This window comes from Eulemur rufifrons, chromosome 23 (assembly GCF_041146395.1).
Source record: "Eulemur rufifrons isolate Redbay chromosome 23, OSU_ERuf_1, whole genome shotgun sequence".
Lineage (NCBI taxonomy): Eukaryota > Metazoa > Chordata > Mammalia > Primates > Lemuridae > Eulemur > Eulemur rufifrons.
The window spans coordinates 15,789,290-15,811,053 of NC_091005.1; the positions used below are offsets into that span (position 1 = coordinate 15,789,290).

Below are 21,764 nucleotides of genomic sequence, written 5' to 3' on the forward strand. Positions count from 1 at the left end.
TCCCTAACCTTTCTCTGTGTGTGGTTCCCTGGCGTCTTTGCTCTGAGGGGTAGTGGCGTGATCCTGGGGAGAGCTTTGCCGAGGGGGGCCCTGGTATGTAACTGAGATGTGGGACTAAGACATGTCCCCCCATCCCGTGTGACTTCCAAGGACGCCTCACATTTGGGGCCTCTCTCATTCTCAGGCATTTAATCTGGTGAAGATTTCCTGGGCGGGCAAGGAACATGTGAACGAAAAGCCTATTTCATGCATCTTAAAATTCCCTGAAAATGTCTGATGACAAAAGGAATTTTTTCAGCCTCCTGGCAGGGGGTGGGAGAGGGTACAATGACAAGAATCGCCCCCTTCCATGTGGCCACAAATACCTGAAGGCGTCCCCTCCACGCTGCCTTTGTCCCACCACTTCTGCTGTGGCTCTTCCATCCTCCCAGCCCTTTCTGTCTCTGATCTTTCACCAGCTTCCCCGAGACCGCAGCGCGGCTGCTCTGATATCTGCTCTTTGTCACCAGCAGTGGGGATTAGTGTTTAACTTCCCGTCCTGTTTTCTGACACTAATCTCAGTGCACTTTAAGTGGGTACTTGCAAAGGCTACAGAAAACCATCTCAGTTCATAAAGTTTCACAAAACACCCGGACTAAAGATGTGAAGACCGGAAAGGCATTAATGGCTCTAGCTCCTAATCGGGAAGTCACTGTGGAAGTCACACCGAGCCAGAAAGGCAGGAGTGACTGCGCCTGCTCCCCAGGGGTGCCGCGGCTGTGGGGGTGAGCCCAGCTTCTGGCTGCCAGAGGAGGTGAAGCCGGAGGCTGGGGAGAGTCCTGGGAAGCCCCGGTCTTTCCCAAGAGCTGCTCTTTCTTCCCTTCTGTTTGGACAGAGGAGGTCGGAGCTGCGCACAATGGGCTTGGGACCATCAAGATAGGGACCAGCAGGGAAACAGTGACAGGCCAGGCAGAAACTCAAGAAAAAACAGGACCCAAGCTCCGTGCAGGTGTGGGTGGGGCCAAGAGAAGGCAAGCTCCAAGGCCGAGCCCGGGCTCTGCGTCCCCCATCCTCTGAGACCCCCGCTGAAATCTCCCCAGGCCCCGAGAGAGTGCGTTGCCACACCTAGAGCAGTCAGCCCTGGTGAGGCGGTTGGGACAGCGGGTCTCAGGCCAGCCAGGAAGCTCGTTAAGAATGCAGATCACCGGCCTCCTGCAGGAGGGGGCCGTGCACAGTTTTGGCATCTCAAACATCTTCCCATGACTCAGGTTCAGGAGTCCCTCAGTTAGGAGATGTTCCTGGCTTGGGGGACCCTCCTGGTTCTGGAGAGTAAATGTGCAGCCTTCTTGACGGGTGAGGACACTGGTGGGACAGGGGTGGTGGCTCTCTACTGAGAGGTGTGGAGCTGAAGCCATGCGCATGGCACCCAAGGGCTGAACACTCAAGGAGCCACCAGAAATCAGAATGGCAGCCCGGGTTGGAACTCCCTCCGAGCGCGTAAAGTCCTTTGGAGGAAAGTCGCCACGGGAACGTGAAATACCAGTGAATCACTGTGATCACCCGGGGACAACCACGTGGGTAAATCATTTGGGAAGGGAAGCATTCTCACCTCAGGCCATGGCCACGTGAACACCTGTGGCTTTAAGGCTGGAGGGGCCAAAGGTGGGCCCCGCAAAGGCCTCGGTGCCTGGGCCCAGAGCGGACAGAGGTGGGAGGGTGTCGCCGTCTGTGAACACTCATGGGTGTATGAACCGCAGCAGGGAGTGCTCCCTTGGCCTGGAACAAAGGGACTAGTCTGGGAGAAACAGAATGAAGTAAAGGAAAATGTGAACGGAACAGCCTGGGAACGGGAAGACTGCCCAGGCAGGGGTGTCCCCAGCCATTCATGGGTCCCATGGGGTAACCCTGGCCAGCTCCCCCGGCTCCTGGCACCGCCTCGTTCCTCACAAGGCAACCCCAGTAGTTTGAAAGCGGAAGTGGCAGAGGTACAGGGTGCCTTTCCCTTACCTGTTCCGAGACAGACTCTCTGCCTCAGAGGACCCGGCATGAGGTCACATGCCAGGGGGTGAAGGGGCATCTCTGCCTTGGGCATTCGAGCTGCAGAGACTTGGAGCCCTCAGATGGGTGAGAAGAGGGGCTGGGCCAGGGAGGGGAGGTCTTTGTCCTTCAGCGGATGTCACACAGTGTGAGGCTGTCTGGCAGGGTGGGAACGTGACCTCCAGGTCAGGGACCCAAGTTCTGTCCCTGCTTTGGCCTTGGCTTTGTGGCCTGGAGCCAGTCCTTGGCTTCGGTTTCTTCCTGTGTCCCTCGAGGCAGTTGGAGCGCATGGGCCCGACTGGAAGGTGGCAGGGGCGTGGAGGGACAGGCGGGTCCGGGGCCAGGCAGGGCACCCCTCCCTGGGCACCGTAGCACATCTCGAAAGTCCTGCTAAGTGGGCAGAGCTCAGGGGGCTTCATTGGAGAGAAAGGTTACTCCGTGGTTCTCTGATAGCCGACCAAGGACACTGTGGGGCAGCTGGGGCTCAGGGACGCCATTTCCCTGGCATCAGTAGCCCTGGATTCCGAGCACCAGTTTTGGCCACGTCTCCCTGGGCACCAGGAGTCATTATATTAAACCACCCCCGCAACCCTGGACCTCAGACGGCAGCTGGCTACCGCTCCTAACAGAGGTTCCTGAGAATCTGCTGAGAATTCTGGATGAGTGTGGGTCCAGGCTGCAGAGCTATGGGTGCAGTTTCCAGGTCCTGCTTCCTTCTGGTCCCCTTGGAGACAAGCCATCGCCCAGCAGGACGGCACCGTCCTGGCCACGTTTGGTCAGTGCCTGCCATGGCAGAGGCGGCCCGGGGTGGAGAGTGGAGGTGAAGGAGCCAGTTGCAGATGTGCTGCCCTGGGCGGAGCCACAGCCTCTGGGCAAACTCGGCTCCAGTCCTCCAGAAGTCCCCAATGATATCTGTAGCTCAGGTGGCCTGAACTGTCATCTCAAAAGCACATCCGAGCCCGGTGCCGTCTGGGCCTCGGGCCCTCCACATTTGATGCGTGGCAAGGTGCAGTGACAGCTCAGGGGCTCAGGGGCTGGGGCTGGCTGTCCCGCCAGGGGCCGTGGCAAAGCCTCTAACCTGTGCTGCACCTGCATCCTCTGTTAAAAAGGCCCCGGGGCTGAAATGACACCTGTCCCATGTTGAGACGTTTAACACACATGACGTGCCTCATGTCGCTCCACAACCATCTGTCACTTGTGGCCACTGTTAGGAAGGAAGTGGTGATTCTGGCTTGCAGGAAATCCCTGTGGCAGGAGAAGGCAGGAACTCGGCTGGACCGACGGGTTCAAACGCATCTCAGCGCTTCTTGGAGTTGATCGTCAGGGACATGGCAGGATTTCCATTAGTGACCTGTTCCTTTGTTTACATTCACTCAGAAGCCAAGTGCTTCTGTCCACACGTTTGTGGCCTTGGGGGGTGATGGCCTCCAGGCAGGGGCCAGACTGTCCCCCACTCCCCTGTCTTGGCAGCTGTCTCCTCACCCGGTCTTGTCCTCCGTTTTTCTCCAGCACCAAGATAGTCTTGGCCAAGTCCCGGAGAGTCTTGCTTGCATCTTGGCTTCAGAGCCTCCAGTAGGGGGTCACAGCCCTGTCCCCAGGGCCCCCGCCCCCCAACCAAGAGCTGCATCCAGCCGTGTTCTGGAGTGTCTCCATGTGGACAGGAGGCGCAGCCTCTTTGCTAGAACACAAACCCAGACCTCACTGTGAGTCAGCTGCCTGCCGAGTCCCCTCCGAGGGCCTCCTTGCAAATTCTGGAAGTGCTTTAACCAGAGCCAGACACCCCACAACCGTGATAACATGGTTCAACATGCACCTGACTCCCTCGGCCCCTTAGCGTCCAGTTCCACGTACATGCTGAATTCCACGACCACGGTGACCCAGGCCACCGTACTGTTCTGTTCCACAAGCATCCGTCCCCCCATTGTCTGCGAGGGCCCAGCCCTGGGCCTTGGGAAGCTTGTGATCTGGGCGGAGAAGGAGCCGGAGCCCGTGGAGGGCCAAGGGGCCACGCACAGGTCTAGGACGGTGATGGGGGGAACTAGCAACCGGTGAGGCAGGAGGAGCCAGGGCCAGAGGGGCGCTTGAGAAGGACCCGTGAGAGGACAGTGGGGGCCCGGCTTGGCCAGATTGATAAGAGCACATGGAGAATAAGACCAGGCAGTCCACAGGGCCAGGGCAGGAGGTGACTTCTGTCTTGGGAGAAGGCGGAGCCCCTCCACGGCAGGCAAGGCTGCCTGACTGCACCCTGGGTGGTGGAGAAGGCCAGAGTCACCTCTCCTGGGTCTGTCCCACTCTCAGCTTGGTCCCTAGAGCAAACTCCAAACCTGGAGTGAGGGACCAGCTTGTCACAGAGGGGTGAGGGCCGGCTGCCTCAATGAGACCTTCGCTGCAGATCTCTAGGGGACCCCAGCCCAGCCGTCTGTGAACCCCCAGAGCTGGATGGTGGCTCTTCTTGAGCAGAGGGACAGACAGCTGAGAGGACTGTAGGCCTCGCCTCCCCCGTGCCCCTCCCTCCCTCCATCCCCTTCCCACCAGCTCCCAGCGAGCCCCAGAAAAACAAGTCCTTGCGCCTCCTCCCCCTCCTCCCACCTCCCCTCAAGAAACTTTTAAGTGTACCAGACGCATCGACTGCATTAAACACGATGAATTTTTAAGGCATGAGTTGGCAGGGTTACCATGGCTGCCTCTGCCCTGAGGGGCACACTGCCGAGGATTGATTGAAATAAATAAAACAGATTTACAGTTTTCATACTTGGGAAGCAGAGAGTTGGAAGGGAAGATACGGAGGGGAGGAGCCGGATGCAGCGAAGCTCTGGAGCTTTCTGGACTTCAGCTGGGAGGCCGCTCCCTCCCCTCCCATCCTGAGGTTGTGCTGACCCGAAAGCAGCTTTGTCTTTAAATTCCTAAAGCATCGCAGCTGCGGGGCAGGGAGGAGGGGGGGGGCCTTTCCCTGTGGGAACAGCTCTGGGCCTTGCTGTTAGCTGGCGCTTGAGATTTACTGGCCGTGAGACTCCAGGTGTCTCCCGGGAAAGTGCCCATGTCCCATTGGCCTTGGACGGGGACGTGGACGACAGCCAGTAGCCACTGTAGAGAGGAGATGGGGGCCTGTCCCTCTGTGTGTGGAACTGGCCTGGTCAGGGCACCGCAAGCAGCTGGAGGTGGAGAGGACGAAGGAGGCCCAGGCTGGAGGGAGAAGGACAGGGGACTGAGCAGGGACCCTGGGATCCAGCCCCGCCCTCGAGAACAGGCACTGAAGCCTGCTGCCCTCCTGCCATTTGGCAGCCCTGAGGGTGCTTGCGAAGGGCAGAGGAGTCCCCCCGCCCTGTGCTCTCAAAATCAGCAGCCAGCCTAGCCGATGAGCTTCCGTGAGCCGGGACTATGAGCCACGTCACCCTTAGGAGCCTCCTACCCAACCCAGAGCTGCCCGCAGCCTGCAAGGGAGCATAGTGACCCCTGACCCCATCCCCCGTCACCCCTCCCACCAAGGAACTGGGCTTGCAGGTGGGGTCCCAGCTGGGCACGTGGGGCTGCGGGATTGGACCCACAGGGATGGGGGACAGGAGCTGCCCTCTGGTCCCGGGGCCAGCCCACGGAGAAGCAGAGGCAGGAAGAACCGGGTGGGCATCATTGAGGGCTGGTTCTGCTGAGTGTTTGGGGCACATAGACCTTCCTGTACCCGTTCATGCGGCCCGGCCTGGCAGGAGGCACTGAGTGAAGCCATCCAAACCTCTGCTTCTCGGGTGGCACCAACCAGGCACGATTGGGAAGGACTTGCCCCACTGCTGGCACTCGGGGCAGCAGGGTGGGCACGGGGGGAGGTGAAGCACTGGGACACGCCCACCTGGCCCGGACCTTGCCCACTGAGGCTTCTTCTGAGTCCTTTGTTCATCCCGGGACCCGCGAGGGCCGGGGTAGAGAGGGACTGTGTCAGTGACAGCTGTGGATTGCCACGCGAGAAGCGGGCGCTCCAGTTTCCATGCTCGTCTCTCAATGTTGGCATCTCTTTCCACTCAAGGTGTTTGGAGTCCAGAGTGTCCCCACGGTTCTGCACGCTGCTGGTGGCCCCCTTGTTGTGGTGAGCTTATTGTTTGGGACAGTCGAGAACGTCAGAGGTCCTGGGAGGGGATGATGGCTTCAGCCTCTGCCATTTCCCCTTAAACTTCTAGAGTCCACATCCCCATCCACATCCCTCTCCATGAGCCGTGGGTCAGCTGGTGCCCACCAAAGGCCCTGAAGGCCAGCACTGCCAGGCCGGCTGGCACAGGGGCACTCTGGGGCCCTCAGGCTCTTTTCCACCCAGGCTGAGCACTCACCCCAGACCTCCCTGCTGTGGGTCAGACGCATCAGCTGCTGCTGCCCTTGGTCACTCTCTTAAGGAGGCCAGGCCTGAGGAAGGAGGGGTGGGGAGTGGGGGGTGGCAGCTGCGCCGCCCAGCAAGGAGGTTGGCCCAGTCCCCCCACCCTCGGGTGGCTCCGTGCTACAGCCACCATGGGGCTGGCGGGGGCGGTGGGAGCGTGGCATGCCCTTACTTGGTGACGAGAGCCAGAGGAAAGTCCCGAGAGGGAGCCGGCGTAAGTGTCCAGAGCAAACAGCCAGGGGACCTGGGAAGGATCGGCTGACAGTGTGGTTGGGGGAGGCTGTTTCTGCCCTGGTAATGTTGCTGGTCCTGTTTTCGGAGGGTGCAGGGAAATAGGGTCATGGGAAGAAGCCGCGGGGCAGAGTCCCCTTTCCCTAAGACGAAGCACAGCGCGGCGCCAGCATGCGTCCTCCCAAGGAGGACACCCTCGCCAGCCCGCAGCCCTCCAGGGCCACACCCACAGGGACTGTCCACGCAGTGGCTGTGATGTGTCTGCACACAGCCTGGGGTGGGGAGGAGGTCAGAGCCCCCTTGTCCTCCAAACCAAGGCTTGGCATCACCTGCATTGGTGGCCTGTCCAGTCCCTGGAGGAGAAGCGGTGAGTGGCCCTTCCTCAAACCCAGGACAGCACAGAGAACAGGGTGCAGGCTCCCGTTGGCCTCCACCTGGGCCTTTTTCCTGCCTCTTCTCCTGACCGTGGGGTGGGCCTCCTCCTGCCAGCCCAGGCCACGTGGCCTTCGGGCAGGACTGGCCAGTCTAGAGCCACCGAGGCCCAGGGCTCCTGCAAGGCCAGTTGGTGCCTCCCTCCTCCCACGCACCCTGGCCCAGTTTCACCCGAAGCAGGGGCTGTGCTGGGTGCCAGGCGGGGACTTGGAAGAGCACATGCTATTGTGGGCCACCTTGAGGCCTGTGGCCGTCCGGGGCTGGATCCTGGGACATGGTGGCGCTTGGCCAGTTGTGAGTGGTCGAAGGGACAGTGACGCGAAGGCTCCCCTTAGCTTGGCAGGTGTGGTTCAGAGGGCCTTCCCGGCCCACGCCAGAGCAGGGCGGGAGGGAAGCCAGAGCCTCGTCCTTCCTTCCCTGGCCCCAGTGTGGGCCTTGGCCTTGGCCTTTCGAGGCTGCCCCAGGGAAGAGAATCTTTATGGACAATGCAGTGTCATCTCAGTTCTCAAGGGAGAATGACAGCCCCCCTCTTGGGCCCTGGGGGGTTCAGAGCATGCCAAGGTCGGGTTGCTCCCTTAAGAGCTCCTGGTGTGTGGCAGAGGAACCAAAGAGAAGCTGGTCCTGCCCCCAGCAGGAAACCAGACCCGGGGGGGACGGGGGCAGCTGTCCAGGCAACAGCAGGAGGCCCGAGAGGGAGAAGCAGAGCCACGTCCATGGGGGCTCTGGGGTGCGTGTGAGGAACTGGTGGCCGCAGAGCCCCAGCTAGGCCAACAGCTTCACTGCCACCAAGCGAGGAGCCGTCCCTGAGTGGTCGTGTGGCCCTCCCTGCCGGCTTCTCACCAACCCCACACACGCGTGCGTGGACCTGCCTCCACCAGCCCCGGGCACGGTGCGGGGGTTCCCTGTGCCCTCCCAGACTCGGGGTTCCTCCCGGCCCACGCACTTTCCGGGCCACGGTCTTGGAATGAACAGCACTTCCGCGTGGGCATTAGAAAGTAAGGGCAAATGTGCGGAGCCGCAAGCTGTGTCCCGTTGTTGACGCTGCTTGAGAGCCAGGCAGGCAGTTCAAGCTGGGCTGGGGCTCAACAGAGAAGTGATGACGCAGCAGCCCTGTGAGGCAGCCATCTGCCAGCCCTTCACCGGGCAGGGACAGTGCCCAGTGCCCGCTCACAACAGACACCGAGGAGGCAGAGTGGTGAGGAGGAACTCGGGTTCTGGAAGTCAGCTCTTCTCGATCTGAATCCTCTGTTGTCCTCCCCTGGTCAGTTATGTGATTGGCAGCATGGGTCCTCTCTGAACGTCAGAGTCCTCTTGTCTGCATGGGGGTGATAATCACACACCCTGCCCAGGTTGTGTGAGGACTCCGCAAGAAGCCGCAGGAGGAGCTCAGAGCCCAATGCCAGGCACACGGTAACCCTGAGGCCACCTGTGCAGACCCTGTCAGGACTCGGGATTGAAGTGAAAGTGGGCCCTCTTCCCCCACCCCCTTGAGTCTGGAGGAGGTGTCGGCATCCTGCTGAGGTCCAGAGCTCTCTATGGTGTGGTCCAGCTGACCTACTCCCACTCTCTGTCCCCCCGACTGCCTTGCCTGGGACCGTGCCTTGCACCTGAGAGTCCTCTGAGAGGAAGCTGCTGTGCTTACCCACCACCCCGGCTGGATCCAGGTGGGCGGGTGTGACACCTTCAGCCTGATGCCTGGCATCCAGGGAGGGGCCCTGGCAGTAACTGATACACTATTCCCGTCTTCTTGAGGCGTCGTGACCCAGCAGTCTGGGAGGTGCTTTCCTTCTCTCCAAACCTAGGGTGCAGCCCCCACCTCGCCCTCCTTCCTTGGTGGAGCCCCCATGAGCCGCTGACCCCAGAGCAGCCCCTCCAGGCTCCGCCCAGTGGCCTCCTGGGCAGGGCTAGCAGAAGCGTCCAGAGCGTGGAGAGCCCCAGCCGCTGCTCTCTGTGGGTGCCTGCTCCTAGCTTCTCCTCTTCCCTCCCCTCCCCTCCCGCGGTGTTTTAATTAGCAGCGGTGTTTTAATTAGCAGCGCTCAGGGGAGACTTCTCGTGAGGAAGCCCGGTGTGTTGTTGCCGAGCCTTCGGGCTGTCATGCGGGTACACACTCCAGAGTCCCCTGAGATGAGCTGGCCTCCCAGGCTCCCGCGGCAGGGGGGTCTGGGCAGGGCAGCCAGGCCTGCTCTTGGCCTGGTGGTGAGATGGGTAAAAATGCAACATCAGGGCGGCTGCTTTCTGCAGGCCAGACTATGCTCGGCGTGCACGGACCTGCCGGGGATGGGCAGAGTGGGGTTCGGCACATTTGCGGGCTTGTCCGGGAGACCTTCGATCCTTCCCAGCAATGCCCAGCAGCAAGAGCTGAGCAGCTGCGGAGTGCCAGCCCTCGCCTTGGCTTGGCGGGTGGGCAACAGGAATCACAGCTAAGGCCCTGCCCTGTGCAGCTCTCATTCTGGCGGGAGAGACAGACAGACCGCAAGCCGGCAAACAAGCACATCACAAGATGGTAGGAGCGATGCCTGCACAGAAGTGGGACATCTGGGAGTGCACATCAGACCCAGGTTTCGCCGGGGCCTGAGGCTGGAGCTGAGGCCTCAATGCCCAGGAGGCAGCTGCCCAGCGAGGCAGAGCTGGCCGGGCCAGGGCAGAGCAGGCTAAGCCCTAGGACTGCGCAGGCTGGGCCATGTCGGGAACAGAAAAAAAGCCGGAGAGGCAAGAATGTCATGAGTGAAGAAGGGTCAGTAAGAGCTGAGGCTGCTGGCCGGGCGCAGTGGCTCACGCCTGTAATCCTAGCGCTCTGGGAGGCCGAGGTGGGAGGATCACTTGAGGTCAGGAGTTCAAGACCAGCCTGAGCAAGAGTGAGACCCCATCTCTACTAAAAATAGAAAGAAATTATATGGGCAGCTAAATATATATATAGAAAAATTAGCCAGGCATGGTGGTGCATGCCTGTAGTCCCAGCTACCCAGGACGCTGAGGCAGGAGGTTTGCTTAAGCCCAGGAGTTTGAGGTTGCTGTGAGCCAGGCTGATGCCATGGCACTCTAGCCTGGGCAAGAGAGTGAGTCTCTGTCTAAAAAAAAAAAAAAAAAAAAACTGAGGCTGGAGGGGAGCCGACCAGGGGGTGTACGATCTTGCAGGCCGTGGTGAGGGGCTGGGCTTTATTTTAGATCCAGCAGGAAGCCATCAACAAGTCCCAAGCAGGGGAGGGGTGTGCTCCAGTAGGCACTTTCTAGGATTGCCCAGTGCATGCAGGAGGGTGAACCGTAGGGGTGAGAAGCAGCAGGGGACAGAGCAGGAGACGTCCTGAGACCGATGAGGCAGAGGTGCAGACGTTCTGCCAGGCGGTGGGGCTGCGACAGGGCGAGGCGTCCGAGTGAGGACATGCTCTGAAGGTGCAGCCCCTGGGCCTGACACTGCTCAGACGGGGCTGGGCGTCAGGGATGGCTCTTTGGTTTGGGCTTGAGCAGCTGGGTGGGGAGGGATGCCATTTACTGAGATTGGAGGGGGGCGGGTGGCAGGTCTACGGGGACACCTAGAGTTGGGTGCAGTAGGCATTGTCCCAAACTTTGGTTTGAAAAGCAGCTGTCCCATCCAGAGCCCAGGGGGGCCTCAGGGCAGAAGAGCACATGTGGGAGTCACTGATTCAGAGGCAGCTTTGAACACATCCGTGGGGCCAGCACCAGCAAGGGACACAGACTAGAAGAGAAAAGAGCAGAAGGGCCGCCCCAGAGTTAGGGCAGGAGGCACAGCGGTGAGGTGGGAGGAAACCCAGGAGAGGGTCTTGTTCCTGGTGGCGGAAGAAAAGAGTGATTCAGAAAACTCCGCTATCCCTGACCTTCCGTGGCACCGTCTGTGTTCTCAGGTTCTCTGGGACACCAGGAGGCCTTGGCACGCGCCCCTCCTCATCGCCAGCCCCGTGCCTGTGCCTGTCCCTCCGCAGCCTCCCCGGCTGTCCTCACGTGAGCACCACCCCCACCCTCCGGCTGCCGCAGGTCCCCACGGGGCTGGCCCGGCCTGTGATCCCTGGAGAGCGCTGCCTGGCAGCGGCTCAGCTGTTGGCCTCTGTCATGGAGACGGCAGCAGCTGCAGGCGACGGGCACTTGGACCATTTGTCAGATCGCTCCCCTTCCTCCCTCGCCTGCCCTTCTGGAACATTTCTGTCCCACGGCCCTGGAGACAGGGCTCATCCCGGGGTGGGAGGGCCAGGAGGGGACGGGAAGCCTTGTCTGAGTTCGGCAGGGCCACCACCTCCCGGCCTTTGGCTTGAGGCAGCCTGGCCAGGCTTCCCTCCCGTGGGCCGGGTGGCCTGTGCACCGGACACTGGACCCCTCACATGCGTCGTCTCTAGTCCTCGCAGCTGGCCTCGGGGGGCTCCTGCCATCTTAACTCATGGGATTGCCCCCAATTAGGAAGTGAAGAAACTGTCGTGCAGAGACCTTGAGGTCACACAGCTGGTGGTTGGGGACCCCAGGCCCCGAGGCATTTGCCCACCACCCGACAGCAGGGGAGCCGCCAGGTGCTGGCAGAGAGGAAGTAACCCCGTGTCTGTGTGTCCACCACCGCCCTCCCCGCTCACTGCCCCCGCCCCGCCTCGGCCCCATTTCGATTTCTCCCATGGTTTCTCGGCCGAGCCTGCTGGTTCCAGCCGGGGCTGGGCTGGAGACGGCCTGCCCACTGTTTGTGCTTCGTGGTTTGGCCTCTGCATTACCAAATGCTCTGGGATTTTTCCGGGGCCAGGGGTGGGGAGGAATCTTCTCGAGCCTGGCCCAAACGCCGTGGCTGGTATTCAGAGGCAGGCAGGAAGCGAGGCCCTGATAACGCCGGGTTTAGCACAGGGTCAGCGCCTGGTAGGAGGAGGACATGTTTCAGGGATATTGCCTCAAAACGTGGCTCGTGTCGCTCAGCACAGGGGACCCCGAGGCCTCAGACCCCTTGTCTGGTGTGTGGCCATGCTTCCCTGCAGCAGAGGCGAGGAGTCGGGGGGGACACTGGCCCCAGACGGGAGGTCGTAAAGGCAGGGGCACCCTGCTGGCACCAGCCGCCACCAGTAAGGAAGGGCTGCGCACACGCCACCCTCTCACCGGCCACTTGTCCACTCCTGTCCACCCCCTACCTGCAGCCTTCTCGGTTTGCAGGAAGCTTCCAGATCCCTGAGACTCCTGGCAGGAAGTCCTGCCCCACCCCAGCTGGAAAGCCACTGCCCAGGTGGCCTTTGGGTGCTCGTCCCCTGAAAGCCAAGCCCCTGAGGGCACGTGGCAAAGTGGGGCGGCCAGGGCTTCCTCAGAGCCTGTCCTCGAGCCCACTTGTCACCGCTGACACCACCTTGCCCCAGTGACCCTGGAAACACTGCTTTTCCTCATGCTCTGGGTCCCCTTTCCCTTTTTTATAACATGAGGACTGTCACGTGGGTTTTCACAAAGTCGGATCTTTGTCCCTTCCAAGACTTGCTGGAGGAGAGACAGTGAGTGGGAGGAGTCATGGCCCAGGGGGCAGAGGAGCCAGGCTCTGGCCCAGGTAACCCTGCCACCTTGGTCACGTCGCTTCTCCTCTCTGCCCCCGAGTGTCATCTATACAGTGAAGGGAAAACCCAGGGTCCTCATGGGGCCATCCTACAGGTACCCCCTGGGCCCCTGCTGCCTGCGGGCATGCCCAGGCGGGGGCTGCCCCAGACCCCGACCTCAGGAGCTTTCCTGAGGAGCCAGGAGAGCAATGGTGGAGAAGTGGTCGCTACAGCCCAGCAGGGGGTGGGAGTGCCATGGCCTGGGGGGGCATTGCTGACACAGGTGGGAGCTCAGGACGGTGACCCGGGGCCCTGTCCATCATTGGTAGCCAGGGGCCCGGCTATTTCTCCTGACAGCGGGGGCTGGGGGGTAACTCTAGCCTGGGGAGCCCGGGGTTGCTGGGCCAGGTGGGCAGTGTTGAGAGGTGTGGAGCCAGGCCCAGCGCCACCCCCACAAGCCTCGGAGTCGGGGTTCCACACTGGCTCCCCGGAAAGAGCAGGTTTCCCCGGAATGCTGAAAAACCCGGAGGAGGCTTCCCAAGCTGGGGCACGGAGGTTTCCAGAGCGCCCTGCGCCTGACCCCACTCTGCCGGCTTTCCAGGCAGCTCTGCCTCCTGCTCAACGCAGAGAACATCTTCCACTCGATGGCCGACATCCTGCTGCGGGAGGAGGACCTCAAGTTCGCGTCAACCATGGTCCACGCCCTCAACACCATCCTGCTCACCTCCACCGAGCTCTTCCAGCTGCGAAACCAGCTCAAGGACCTGAAGACTCTGGTACGCCGCGTCGGGCTCTGACCCCCGTCGAGGTCTCTGCCCGCAGAGACTCTGTGCTCTCTCCAGGGCCACGTGCCCTCCCTGACCTGCCAACGGCCCTGCCTTCGGCGCCCCTCGACACCCACCCCCACCCCAGGCACTGCCCCTCACAAACAAGGCTCTGCTGGCTGTGGGCCCGCCCCTCTGGGGGGACGCCCCCCTCTCGGGGTCAGGCCTCTGGATTGTAACCCGGCCTGGGACTCGGGGCTTAGTTACTTTCCTTGCCCTTCTCTCCCACAGCTGGACACATCTGTCTTGTAAGGCACCTGTCGTAAGCCAGGGTGTCATGTTGCTGCCCGTCCCAGGCTTTGGGTGAGGACACACGGAGGGTTGGTCAGAGAGAGCCGGGAGACACTCACTACCCTGCACGAGTTAAGAAACCCAAGCGCAGGCCTGGCCTGGGCGGGCAGAGGGCTGTGGGCTACCACAGGCCTCCAGGGAGGGCACCATCCTCCAGGGCTTCCTCCCCCACAGCCCCTGCCCAGCAGACCCTGCAGACCCTGCTCCACGTCCCCCGCACCCCCCGCTGGGAGTCCCGAGGACGTCCAAGCCCCTGTCTGAGAGTGATCCAGGCCACAGCCCTGCCTTCCTCCTGTGGTTCCTTCCAGACATTCGCAGAGGCCTTAAGAATTTTCCTCAGGGGCAGGGGCTCTCCCAAGTGTGGGCTCAGCTCCTGAGCTGGCCTGCAGCGGGGAGGAGGTGGCGTTCGAGGACAGAGAGGAGGACACCGCCCAGGAGGGCCTGGCCCCTGAGGAAGCTTCCTCCCACCCGCACCCCCTCGCCCTCCCAGTCCCGGCTCCGCAGGGTTCCGGGGTGCACAATTACTGCTATTCTGCCGAGGGCAGTCTCGCCAGCACAAAGGACAGGCTCACTCCCAACCGGCCCTCGCCACCGTGCAGCTCTGTGGGATCGGGAGGTAATGACAGGGTCTGAGGAGGAACTGTCAGCGTTTCCTTTGTGACAGCTCGTTCCCAGCTGGGCTGCCAAACACGGCTGGGGGTGCTGAGCTGGCTCCTGGCCCCTGTGGCCCTTCCCTCTGCCGTCCCCCCGCAAGGACCGGGCAGGGACGGAGCAGGGCTCGCCTAAGTGCTCGCACCTCTCCCCCTCAGGAGAGCCAGAATCTGTTCTGCTGCCTATACCGCTCCTGGTGCCACAACCCGGTCACCACGGTGTCCCTCTGCTTCCTCACCCAGAACTACCAGCACGCCTACGACCTCATCCAGAAGTTGTATCCTTCCTCACGGTTGTTCGGGTGGGCCGGGTGACCCCTCCGCACCCAGCAGGGGGTCCTGGCAGCCATCCTCCTGCCCCACCCCTCTGCTCGGCCCCCAGGACTGTGACATCAGGGCCACCTGGCCAGGGTGCTGTAGGGGATGTGTTCGGGACAGCACCATTGGCAGCACACGGGCCGCTGCGGGCTTCCTGGAGGAGGACTGGCCCTGGAGAAACCTTGTGTGTTGGGGTCAGGGCCGAGCAGGCCCAGCCTGGAGGTTGCTGGCGGGTGGTGCCAGGCAATCCGGTGAGGGTGAGCCCAGCTCCTGCCCCAGAGAAGAGACAGGTGCTCTCTGCTCGCTGCAGTTCCTGCCGCCACCTTTGCGCCAGGCCCAGCGTGGGGCAGGGCAGAGAGGGCCCTGGGCGGGCGCGGGCAAGGTATGCAGGCTCGAGCTCAGGACTGAGCCTTCAGGGCCGCAGAGCCAGAGCCCAGCCTGGCAAAGGACGCCATGGGGAGACGCAGGCTGGATAGGGGGTCTCAGGAGGGGAAGGGCCAACGCACACCTCAGCTCTCGCCCCCTCGAAGGGCACCAAGAAGCAGCCCGCCTCCTCCGTGAGTGCCTGACGCGCGACCGTGGATAGGAGCGCTGTTTAGAAGGCCGTGAGGGGCCTCCGTGGAGGGCTCGGCCTGGCCTTGCCTGGACCCCCTCAGGGTGCCTGCTCTCCTTCCACAACCCAGATCTGCTGCTCTGGGCCACCTGAGTGACCCAAAGACTGGCAGGCCACCGCCCAGCACACTTGCTGCAGCCCTGAAGTGGCCCTGCTGGGAGCAGGAGCCTTTCCTGCCCAGCCCTCCCGACAGGCTGGGGGGCCGAGCCGCGGAGGGTGTAGACGAGACAGCTGCAGGCCCGGAACCTGAGCGCCCTGTAGGGGGGTTCCAGGTAGAGGGGGAGCAAGGCAGGGAGGAGGACGGACTCATGTGCTCTGTATACCAAATCCCGCTCTTTGAGACCCGGGCCCTGGGCAGAGGACACCAGGGACCGGTGTGGAGGCCACATGGTGCTCTGGGCCAAGCCCCAGGCTCCAGCCTCTGCCACCTGCTCCAAAGTGTGGCCAGCCTGGCCCCCAGCTCTGCAGCTGTGGCTGTGCTGGCCCGGTGGCCAGACTTTCCTTGACTGCCCACCCAGCGGGGACCTGGAGGTCACTGTGGACTTCCTCACAGAAGTGGACAAGCTGGTGCAGCTGATCGAGTGCCCCATCTTCACATGTAAGGGTCCCGCGTGTGGCCTCGGGCCCAGCGTGAGCCTCTGGCCAGCCTGGAGTGAGGTAGAGCTAGAGCCAAGCTCATCCGCTCTTGGCGGAGGCTTGGGGGCAGGGAGGGAGGGCAGTCACCCCAGGGATGCTTCTGGAATGTCAAGAATGTAAAACTGGGATGATAGTCGGCTGAGAAACCAGCTGGAGCAGGGCGGGGGCATGTGGCAACAGAACATGGGTCCTGCCTGTGTCCTTCAAGGTGGGTCTCATGGACACAGGCCAGTGCTGACAGCAAAACCCACCTGAAGGCTAATGTCAGGCCTGCCCAGCGCTGTCCCCAGCCCCTCCTCCAAGCCTGCTGCCCCGTGCCCTGGCTCTGAAGTTGTGGGGTCCCCCTGCAGGCTCCCGTTTGCCCAGGAGCCATGCCCGCACCCCTTGGAAAGAGGAGTTGGCATGTGCTGGGAGCCGGTGGGCAGCAGCTGCCTGGCTAGTAACACCCCGCTGAATGCAAAGGCGGCAGCTGGCTGGGCGAGCACCGCCCTTGGCGCCTCAACACACACGACGCCTGCTCCCCAAAGCAGGCACGCTCCAAGCGACACCCGTGTGTTTACAGTGTGCAGAGAGCTGGGAGGCAGCCCTGCCGGGGCTCCCTTCCCTGCCAAGCCGGCTGCCCAGGCCTCCCAATCTCTGGCAGCAGCTGCGACCTGCCCAGCCTGAGCCCTGGAGCCCAGAGTAAATGCAGGGGCTGAGGGACCCTCCTTCCCTCCCCTCACTCCCACTCAGAGGGCCAGCTTCTCCCAGCAGCAGGGTACCACGGTGACTGATGCCCCAGAGACGGAAGAGCAGAGGGTGACCCTGTTCTCAGCAGAGAGCACCAAAGCCTGCCCCGCATGTGCCTAATGCCTCACCTCCCCAGAGCCTCCCAGGGCAGACAGGTGCCCACTCGCCCCGCTGAGGTCATGTCCAGCCTGACCCTGGAGCAACCCGGAGCACCTTGTCCTCGGGCCCAGGGCTTTGTTGGGGAACGGTGACTCTAGGAGAACGCACCTCTGGCCTTTGCCCAGCACCTGCTCCAACCCTGAGTTGCCTGGAGCCTGGTGGTGGCTGGCTTGGCCACAGGGAGTCCCAGGTTCCCCTAGGCCCAAAGGGAAGAAAGGACTCCAGACAGGCCCACGCTTCTGCTGGCGTGGCCAGGCCTGGGGACAACAGTGTGGGGCTCCTCCACGGGTGGCTCCTTCCTCTTGGAGAAGAGGCTCCAGTCCCAGCTTCCTGGCCCCAAGGCCTGGCTGCTTCTGGGGAAACATGGCCACTCTACAGGGGTACCTCGCCCTCCACAAAGGATGCCCGATGGGGCCTGGGGACACGGACGGTAGAAGCCAGGGGTTCTCCTGAAGAGACTCAGGAGAGCAGTGACAGCCTGTTTTGAGTCCCGACTCCCCATGGGCCTTGGGGAAGCTGGGCCTGCCTTGCGTGGGAGCAGCCACCAGCGGGGTCCGTGCAACCTGGGCTGGACAGGGTGCTGGGCCGAGACCCCCGGCAGGGTGGTGCAGGGCTGGGGTCTGAGCCGGAGATCCAAAAGCACCTCCTAGACACGCAGGGGCTTTGGTGTGTGTCACACTACACACAAAAGCGTTTTTCCATCCTGCCCTCGCTAAAAGCTGTCCTAATCCTCCGTCTTTCTCTCCAGCACACCCTATTTATAGCTCTCTTGTGCTGGCACGTGCAGAGCCGACTGGGGAATCTGTTACGCTACGAGCCCCGAGCCCTCGTTACTGGGGAGGCAGCTGGGCCTGGGGGGCAGGGGAGTGGGCCAGGCCCAGCAGCGGGTCTGGGGGTCACCAGGCTGGGGTGACTGTTGGAAAGATCAGACAGACAGGCAGGTGCGTAGAAAGGAGGAAAGATGAGATCATGGAAACAGCTAAGACACTCCTGGAGGAGGAAGGGGCAGGCTGGGCCGGCCGGGAAGGAGCCCCTGCCCTGCTCCAACACCACCGCCTGGCTGGCCCCACACAGCTGGGTCTTCGGGCTGTGGGTGCCACTGCACTGGTGGCCCCAGCCAGGCTGAGGCAGGCGGTCGGGGCTGGGTGTGTTCCAGCGCAGTGCCAGGCCCCTGACCCTTGCCCCTTGCCCTCCGCCCCCCCACAGATCTGCGCCTGCAGCTGCTGGACGTGAAGAACAACCCCTACCTGATCAAGGCCCTCTACGGCCTGCTCATGCTGCTGCCGCAGAGCAGCGCCTTCCAGCTGCTCTCGCACCGGCTCCAGTGCGTGCCCAACCCCGAGCTGCTGCAGACCGAGTGAGTGCCGCCCCCGCCCCCGGGGGGCTCCTGTACCGAGCAGGGCCCTGGCCGAGGAGCCTGCGGAGGAGGGGGGGTCTGAGCATCTGCCAAGGTCCCCTTGCTTCAGTTCCCACCCCTTTTGTCACTGCAGCTACGGTCTAGCCCACAGCCACTTGCCTTTTGGCCTCTGGTGTCCACATCAGGGTGCCCGGCAGGGGGCTTATGTACGAGGTGATGGGTAGTCACTGTACCTGCTCTAAGCAATCAGCGTTGAGCTTAGTGAGCAGAGGACAAAATCTCCTAAGTCAGAGGGCGTCCCCGAGTTACCCAAACAGAGTTCCTGCCCTAGCTTAGGGATGGGGCCCTGGCGGCCGTTGAGCAGGACAGCGAGAGAGATGTCCAGGCATCTCCCAGGCCTCACACAGCCCTCCCCACCCTGGCTGTGGCAGACGCAACTTGGGGGCGCTGGGAGACCCCAGCACTGCTGGGACCTTCCCAAGCCTCTGCTGGGTGGGCCGCAGGCAGGGGTGTACCCGGGGCTCCCCTGCTCTGGTCCTGCCCGCAGGAAGAACAGGGCCCAGGCACACCTCCACCGAGAGGCCCAGCTCAGCAACCTCTGGACAGGGGCCCAGGCCCCCACCCTGCACCCAGTGCAGCCCCTGCCCCAGAGCCTGTTGGGCTGTGTCTATATTTGGTAACCCTTGGAGGCTTTGCCTCATCCACAGGCATTTGGCATCCGAGATGGAAAATTTCACTTGTCAGGTCGCCATGGAAACGAACAGAGCCACTGAGAAGATTTACGCTGAATGGAGCGCGCCCAGCTTGCATCAGATGCCCTGTGTGTCTAGAATTCCCTCCCAGGCTGTTAGAGCCACTCAGCAGGCCTGGCGCCTTGCTCCAGCGAAGGGCCACAGGCGTTTGCCCTTAGGGTGGACGCAGACAGCCCTGAGCTGGGCTTGCCCGGCACTCAGGGCCCCTGAAGGGAGCCCCTGTGCCCTCCACACCAGTGGGCTTCGCTCTCGCCACCCTGCCCACCGGGCCTGGTCCCCAGAGGCACCTGTTGGTTGTCGGCCCCAGGCCAACTAGACAGGCTGAGCCCCCAGCAAGGCCCAGCTCCTGCCTCCCCTGCCCCTTTCTCCGGATGGCAGTGCTCCGGGTGGCAGGACTGGGCCTTGTGCCGCCGCTGTCCCAGCTGCTCAGGGTGCCACCCAGGTAATCCCCAGGAGACGGCATTCAGCACACTGAGTGGCCCAGGGGAGCAGGGAGGCAGCCATTCCGATTCCCTCACCCAGAGAGAAGCCCTGAAGCCACACCGCGCGTCACTAGCCTGGCCTCTGTGTTGGCCTTGGCAGCACCATGTGGGTGTTAGGGTCGCCCTGGCAGGCACTCAGGAGCGGAAGGTACAGCTCGAAGCCGGGTGGAGAAGCAGGGAGGGCTGCTTACCTGTGACCTCCGGTTTCCCCACGGGAACCCGCCTTCCTAGGGGAGGTCTCTTGGCCAGGCAGCAGGTCCTGTGCCGCTAAGGGTCAGTGCCACTGTCGGGGATCTGCATGCTGCGTGTCTGCATCTTGGGGGTGGGGGCTCAGAGTAGTTGGACCCCTGCCTACACTCTGCAAGCCAGGGTAGCACAAGTTTGCAGAGGAAAGCTGGGAGAATGAGGATCTCCTCGGCATCTCCCACAGTCAGAGTCAGGGAAGTCCTGAGCAAGGGGCTGAGGCCTCTGGGTGGAGGATTCTGTGGGGCAGTGGATGGTCTGCAGGCCTGGAGTCAGATCTGGTCCGAGCTCTGTGGTGGATTTGCTGTGTGACCTCAGGCAAGCCCCATGCCCTCTCTGGGCTCGTGGTTTCTTCAGCAATAAATGCACATTTGGACAAAGGGGTATGTGAGGCACTTCCCAGCCTTCAAGGCCTTAGGTTCCCAGCCTTTCTTTGCAAAGACCTGGGAGGAGATACCACAGATACGGGCAGTGGGCAAGGAAGGGCCTCAGGCACAGCTGGGGGAGGGGTCAGATTGCAGGGTTGGGCACAGACGGACAGCCCCAGCCCTGGGAGGGGCAGGCAGCTGGCAGCCAGCGTCCAGTTGCCTGACAGGCCTGCGAGCCGGGAACAGCTGGGGCAGCTGCTGTGCTCCTCGCCCGTCCCACGTTGTGCGCGCTCAAGGCGCCGGCAGGGCTCGGGGACCATCCCCCGCCCAGGCTTTTGGGCCACTCTCCAGGGACCATCTCCTCAGTGAGGCAGGAGGGAACCTCTGAAGGAGAAGCTGGTGACAGGTGTGTGGGTGGGGTGGCAGCACAGAGGACTGGCCCTGGGTTCTGGAATCCCGGCTCTGCGCGCTGGCTGGACATCCTCTGTCCCTCAGCGCCTGGGGGTTGCAAACGTAGAGCCTGCGAAGGGTCTGAGCAGCGGCCGTGCCCGTTAGCACAGACGGGGAGAGCAGCCCTGGCTCCATGCACAGAGCCCCAGGCAGTGCCTCCTGGCCCTGCGGGGACACATCCTTCCCTGCTCACAAGACCTCTGGCCAGGAAAGGTCTGCCCGTCACATAGAGCAGGACGTAGCCCACTCCTCCCCGTCCCCACCCTGGCACATGTGTGCACATCACCCCAGGTTTGCATTCCGGTGCTAGCATCTCCCCAAAAACCCCTAATCTCCCCTGGACCCAGTGCCTTGGCTCCCAGGAGTGCCGTGGGGAGCAGGGCACAGCCGTGGGCACCCAGGGTCGGAAGACACACACCAGTGTCGCTCCTTGGGCCTCCGCCTCAGTAGGTTAGGGGAGCATTTGGCCACAGCCTGGACTCCGAAGCCCAGGTTGCTCTCCTGGCCACAGGCTGACTCTGCCAGGGGGGTCTCGCCCCATTCCCAGGAACGCTGCCCACAGCCTGGCCCCCATGCGGGCCCCACCCAGCGGCTCTCGATCTTTGTGGAGCCGACACTGACTGAGCCCCACTCAGGAGGCAGGGGCTCGAGGCCCAGTGAAGAATCAGCCGCAGACACGGCGCCACCCGAAGTGCTTTCCGGTGGGGCGTCTTCAGCAGGGAGGCGGAAGGGAGCAGGTGTGGGCAGGCAGAGGCTGAGCAGGGCTGGGCTCCGGAAGGTGTCTGGGCTGCCGGAAGCGTTCCCCCTGCCCCTGGCCCTGCCCCAGCAGCCTCCTGGCCGTCAGAGCTGCCTGGCAGGCTCTGGCCTTTGGTTCTCCGTGCTGGGCAGAGCTCGTCGTTGAGGCTTCCATTGGGGGCAGCTCCACTGTGTTTCCCTCAAAATGGCAACCCCCGTGCACTAGGCCCCGAGCTGCTGGGCCCTGGCTGGCCTCGCCTCAGAGGGGCAGGATCGCAGCCACAGCAGCCGCCTCTTGGGTACCTAGGCTGGGCCTGGGCACCAGGCTGAGCTCTTAGATGCCATGTCTGGAGGAATCCTTACTGCCAACCCCAGTGGGTGACTCGTGCCACCCCCCTTTACAGATGAAGAAACTGAGTCACGTGCCCACAGTCAGGTGGCGAGGCAGTGGTCATGTTATGGCTGGGTCCAGGTTGCCAGCTCCTGTGCTCAGCTGCTGTCTGGACCCCCCATAGTGGGGTCTTTTCGTGAATACAGAGGTGCCAAGGATTCCCTGCTTAGCTGAGCAGCCCATGGGCTCCATGAGACCCCCTACTTCCCGGCCCACACAGATCTGCTTCTCC

General features: G+C 62.6%; 1 protein-coding gene across 3 annotated transcripts in view; it reads left to right on the forward strand.

The window, feature by feature from the left end:
• Positions 1-21,764, forward strand: part of VAC14 (VAC14 component of PIKFYVE complex) — a 100,017-nt gene that overhangs the window by 76,846 nt on the left and 1,407 nt on the right. For 2 of the 3 annotated variants that reach the window (XM_069456751.1, XM_069456753.1), the window contains 4 exons: positions 13,136-13,310; positions 14,459-14,577; positions 15,749-15,828; positions 17,961-18,111. In XM_069456751.1, coding sequence (XP_069312852.1) covers positions 13,136-13,310; positions 14,459-14,577; positions 15,749-15,828; positions 17,961-18,111 — 525 coding nt within the window. The remainder of the gene's footprint in view (positions 1-13,135; positions 13,311-14,458; positions 14,578-15,748; positions 15,829-17,960; positions 18,112-21,764) is intronic. The other variant, XM_069456752.1, reaches the window with a different exon arrangement.